A 5664-nucleotide genomic window follows, 5' to 3' on the forward strand; every position below is an offset into this window, starting at 1 on the left:
GACAGGCTATTTCATCTGCAATTTCTCTCTTACAAACTCTGAATTATCGAAATTTATCTTTGGATACAATTTAACTCTTCTACAAGTAACTTGCAAGATTAATGATCATAAGTTAACCTTTATAAAATATTTTTTTACAATTACTTCATTTTTAATACTTAGATTGGTCATTGATAACTAATAGTGTGATTTCTAAGCCCAAGAGGCAGCACAGGCAGATGCTTAGCCACCAGTGCATGTAAAGAGGCCACCAGACCCTGTCTGGTGCCAAAGCAGTCATAGCCTCATAGGTGGCCTGGGCAAGATGCAACTGCCAAGCAAGTTGGACATGATAAGCAGTAATCCAGTCAGACATGCTCAGGGGTAACGAAGTTGGCTTGGTTGAGGGATGGCATATCTTTGCAGACAATACACCGCACTTGTCCTGGAAAAGGTCTGTCATGATAGCATGTCGTAAGTACTGAGCATACTAGTATAAGTACCTTACAATTTGTCTACTGCGGCAGCAAATTAATGAGGTAGCTTCCTTTTTTTTTTAAAAAAAAGAGAGGTAGCTTCCTGAATTAACCAAGTAGTAGAAATGCTCCGCAAGTATTATTTCACAAACAAAAGAAGTCATCAACACTATATATACCTTTTCCTTGCAAAAAAAATAACATCCTAATTGTAACAGAACTGTTGGTGAACTTATATATTTTTAAGATCGATCATTATATGAATAGGTCATTGATGATTTGCTCTTTTATGGACTCACATATTACCATAACGACTCAATGAATTTTGAAACCTATTTTGAATATAGAGTGGCACAAACCAACTCTTTTACTACTCCCCTAAATTAGATATGTTTTCCAGAAATGAAAACTCATAACTTTTAGTTAATTACAGTAATTTAAAAACATCTGTTTGAGCTCTTATCCTTGTCTTAGGCTATAAAGGCCCTTTACCTTTTTCTTTGGGAAGTGCAACATCTCCGATTCCATATAGGCCCAAGCTAGCATATATAGAGAAGAGAGAAAGAAAGTTAACTAGTTAAGATTGTTCGTAAAGCTAACCCATGTTTGGGCAAGAAAAAAGACATAACCTATGCCTGAATCTAAGGCGATTGCTAGGGACACAAGGGAATACCTTATCAATTTGGCAGAAGTCTGCCGATAGGTGAGAGAATTGGAGGGGGTGGTTACGGCCTTCGACAGGCCACATCCACAACAAAGCATGGGCAAGATCAAATAATTACACATAACATGAAAAGGGAAAAGGAAGGGGCAATTGACGACCATGATTACCGAATCAAAGGCATTCATTAATTAGGGCCAGAACCACATCAAAGATGGTGACCAATCACCATGAACATTCTCATAATCCCACAGCTAGATCCAATCCAACAACAAAAGGACCATAATAATCATCACAAAACATGAGGAAGAAAGAAAGAAAACAACAAGGCAACTCAGTGCATCAAAGCAATCGCCGGCCATGACAGGAAGAACCGAGCAACCATGACAGCGGGCTTCAAGGGCTAGCGAGAGGAAGAGAGAGAAGGGAATTTAGATTTTATGGAAGATTTTGGGTTTTAAGAGAGAAAGGGTATTTATGTCATTTGCAACGACACTGAGCAGCTAATGGGCAAAGGATGAAATTAGGTTAACCAAGTAATTTGAGGGATATAATTACAAGAGGGGATTTGAGTGGAACTCAGGCTAAGTTGAGGGGGTGAAACTGTAATTTTTTTCTAATTTTAACCATTTTTCTGACACCAATACACTAATATAAATTTCAGAGGAAAGGAAAATCAGGCTACTAGTTATCATAAAAAAAAAATATTAGTCTTTCATATGATGATGCTCCTGCATGAGTAGATTTATAACTGGTTAGTAGGTTTGAAGCAACAGTTTCTTCCTCTCCACTTTTCCTTTTCTCAATTACTTCATGCTCTAATCATGCTTCATGTAAATCTGGACTGTCAACTTGCATGTTTTGGCAGCATGTGAATACTTTAAACTGGTAGTCTTATGTGTCTATTTGTCTATATTGTCCCTCATTGAAGCCACATTGAAGACTCAATGAACGGCCCTATAAAACTATTATCATCTATAACCATTAATACTTCTCCCATCTATTTGGAGTCAGCATTATGTATCAATAATAGGTTCCACTAAGGGCTATATCCAGCAAACAGCCTATAATTTCACCATATCCAAAAAATGGTTCCTAGACACACTTAGTCGCATCTATACATGTTCGACAATAGCATTTTAGTCTAATCAAAATAGCGAAGCCTAGCCAGACATATTTAACGCTACAATAACAGAACTTTCCTTTCTCTTGGTATGGTCTAGCTTGACATCTTCAGACTAGCATGCATCGTGCCATATCAGTGAGGCAAAAGAACAAACATCTGACAAGCATGGTATGAGGACAGAGACTTTGCGGGGGAACTGCTAAACGAAAATCTGATAGGAAATCGAAAAACTGTATAGAAATACAAATTTGAAAGGGAAAAATGAATCCCTCAAGACAGACAAATCTAGAGCAATTACTTTCTTAAGAGTGCTGCAAAGGTCTCTACTCTCTATAATTGATGGTGCAAGGTCTCTACTCTCTATATGCTTAGTTTGTTGCACTCGTCAAAAATCAACAAAATTTTACATGGAAATGGACCCGAGAAATGATTGAAGTTTTTCTAAGACAGATGGAAAACTGCCTCAAATCATTGTTCTTTAACTCATTATTGGAGACTCTAAAGCAGACCACCACCTTCAAAATCTCAAGAAAGGAGAGAAGGAAAAGATGGAACAAGATAAAACTTGTGCCATGAATTTGGGTAATCTTACAGTGCCAATTCACAAGGTCAATTTGACAAAAGCACTATTACAAAGTAGAATCCTAGCAATAGTAACGCATAATTGAAAGCAATTAGAAAATTTTCTACTGGGGCCATTAATTTAATCGACGGCAGAAAACTAACGCAAGAATTAGAAGAGAGAATCCGAGAGAGTAGCTGAAACTTGACCTTAAAACCAAGAGGATAGTCTCCCTTGACCGGCCACAGACCCCTTCGGACGTAGCGGTCTGAGGCGGACACCCGGCGGAGGACGTCGATCAGGAGGCCGACTGCGTAGTCCGCGGCGTCCGGCGAGAAGACGGTACCAGCGTTGGCGACGGCGATGCCGCGGCGAGCGCAGGCGGCGAGGTCGATGTGGTTGACGCCGGCGCTGGTTGTGACGACGCAGCCAAGGCGTGGGAGGGCGTCGAGGGTGGCGGCGTCGAGGGTGACGAGGCCACTGATGAGGAGGGCGCGGACGGAGCCAGCGTGGGCGGCGAGGAACTGGTCGCGAGGCAGAGGGGACTCCCACGGCCTCAGGAGGTGGAACTTCTCCGAAACGGCGGCGTCGTAGGCGGGGGCCACCCGCCGGAGGAGGAGGACCGGCGGCCGAGGCTCCGTTTGCTCCTCCGACGAGGCCATAGGCGGGGCACTCCTGCTGCCAGCTAGTAGTAGTTGTAGGCGTGAGGTGGCTCTTGCGACGGCCTTTCGTCTCTCCATTCCGTTCTCGTCTTGCAAGCTTGTCGGTGCGGTAATTTGGTTTCTTCCTCTCGTTTTCTTGCTAAGAGTTTCTCCATATGGTCATGCATCAATCATAACTATTTATTTTTATAGCAGTATATTAAGATAACCATTTGATGAATGAACGAGATTGACAGTATACATGGCCACATGATGGTGTACATCTTGTAGAATATAATTTTTTTTTTTTATCTAAACTATTTTAGTATTTTATATTCACCCATGAGGATGGCCTGCAGCATGAGGTCAGTTTATGCTATGCACCACTTTATGTCTATATATTCTCCACTCTATTTTGAAGGAAAATTAGATACTATTCCACATCAACCTTCCTTAGAGGGGGAATAATCACATATTCCACATACACCCACATTTAGGCTATTTAGTTTAGAAGAGAGATGGATAAGCTGTGGTCTGATACATCACTGATCTTTGATCACACATAAGATACATGATAGATACAGACTCTGTAGTCATGCTCACATCATGATCGTGCTTTTTAGTGCATCCTAGTGAATGATCAAGGATTAGTGCTGCATTGGATCATCGAATGGTCCAATAAGTATCACAACCTACGTAATTACATGCTTCCTTTTCACTTTGAGATTATAGTTTGTGAAAGTTCGATTAGCTTAAAGACTAAGATTTAAGTATTCCTATCCGGCTTCTTCAAATTTAAGTAATGCAATCCAAACCCTACTCAACTCACTTTTAACCCAAATATTACTTGGGTTGAGTCCGGTTTGGTTGGATAATCTAAGGATAAATTGAGCTTTACTGGGTCATGCTGGATTGATAGGGCTGCATTAATGTACTTTAGGCAACTAGCGTTGACTTAAAGAGAAAATATATAATATACAAGTTGGGATCAGTTTAATCTAGGTAGGTTTGGGTTGAACTAGGTTGTCCAAGCCTTCGAACTTTATCAAACTCAATGTTGAATTGGTTGTTTAGGTCCAGATTTAGTGGACAAATATATTGGTCCATCTTGACCAAAAAGATGGATTAACTCGAATTTGGATTAACCTAGCCCACATTGTACCCCCTACCTTTTGGGTTATGTAAGATTTGCTTGTTGGTTGGTGTTTTTAAGAATAACCAATATCATTGGGATATAAGATATCAATAGTCTTTTTAAAGCAATATCGAGGATTTGAACCCTCAAGATCCTCCAAGCGCAATTCTTCACGGGAGAGTCCCAACCGGCATTTCCATCATGGAATGTGTTATCAAGAAGAGATTGGGAAGAGGTAATTCGGTTTCTCTTGCCCGAAGAATCTTTGGACTCTTATATTCACCCATGAGAAATGGTGTTTAGCATTAGGTCAAATTATGGCATACATTTCTTTATGTCTATATATTCTTTACTCCATTTTGACAAAAAATTAGATGTTCTTCTAGCTCAGCCTTCCTCTTAGTGAGGAATAATCACATCTTCCACCTCCACCTACACCGATGCTATTTAGTTTGGAAGAGAGTTGAATATGATGTGGTCTGATATACCACCGACCTTTGATCGCATATAAACACATAAGAATATAGATCTTGTAGTCCAAACTCAGATCATGATTTTCCATTTTCATGCATCTAGATAAATGATCAAGGACTAATATTGCATTGGATCATCAAATGATCCAATGAGTATCAAAACCTACCTTTCTGCCCACCTGCTTCATTTTTGCTTAGAAGTGTACTTCGTGCGAGTTGGATCAGCTTAAGGACTACTACATGCCTAACAAGATTTCTAAATTATCCAATTCTACCCAGACTAAGATCGTTCATCTTCAAATGTAAGTAATGCAATCAAAACCCTGCTTAAGTCACTTTTAACCCAAATATTACTCGAATTAGGTTATGTTAGGTCATCTAAGGATAGCCCGAGCTTCGTAGGGTCATGCTGGATTGACAAGGATGCAATTTCTACTTCAGGCAAGGCTGGTGTTTGACTCGTACAAGATGAGCTGCAGATAAAAGCAATCCAAGCCTTCAACTTAATATGACTCAATTAGTAAACACAAATTTTGGCCCGTCTTGACCTAAAAGATTGATTAGGTAACTTAGACTTGGATTAACCAGGCCGATATTGTATTCCTACCTTT

The 5664-nt window shown here is 40.1% G+C and overlaps 1 protein-coding gene across 1 annotated transcript in view; it reads right to left on the reverse strand.

Moving 5' to 3' along the window:
• Window positions 1-3617, reverse strand: part of LOC103702799 (glyoxylate/hydroxypyruvate reductase HPR3-like) — a 4927-nt gene extending 1310 nt beyond the window's left edge. Inside the window, exon 1 of the mRNA XM_008785364.4 lies at window positions 3014-3617. Coding sequence (XP_008783586.3) covers window positions 3014-3544 — 531 coding nt within the window. The 5' untranslated portion in view covers window positions 3545-3617. The remainder of the gene's footprint in view (window positions 1-3013) is intronic.
• Window positions 3618-5664: the final 2047 nt, after the last annotated feature.

Source organism: Phoenix dactylifera, unplaced genomic scaffold, assembly GCF_009389715.1.
Source record: "Phoenix dactylifera cultivar Barhee BC4 unplaced genomic scaffold, palm_55x_up_171113_PBpolish2nd_filt_p 000392F, whole genome shotgun sequence".
Classification (NCBI taxonomy): domain Eukaryota; kingdom Viridiplantae; phylum Streptophyta; class Magnoliopsida; order Arecales; family Arecaceae; genus Phoenix; species Phoenix dactylifera.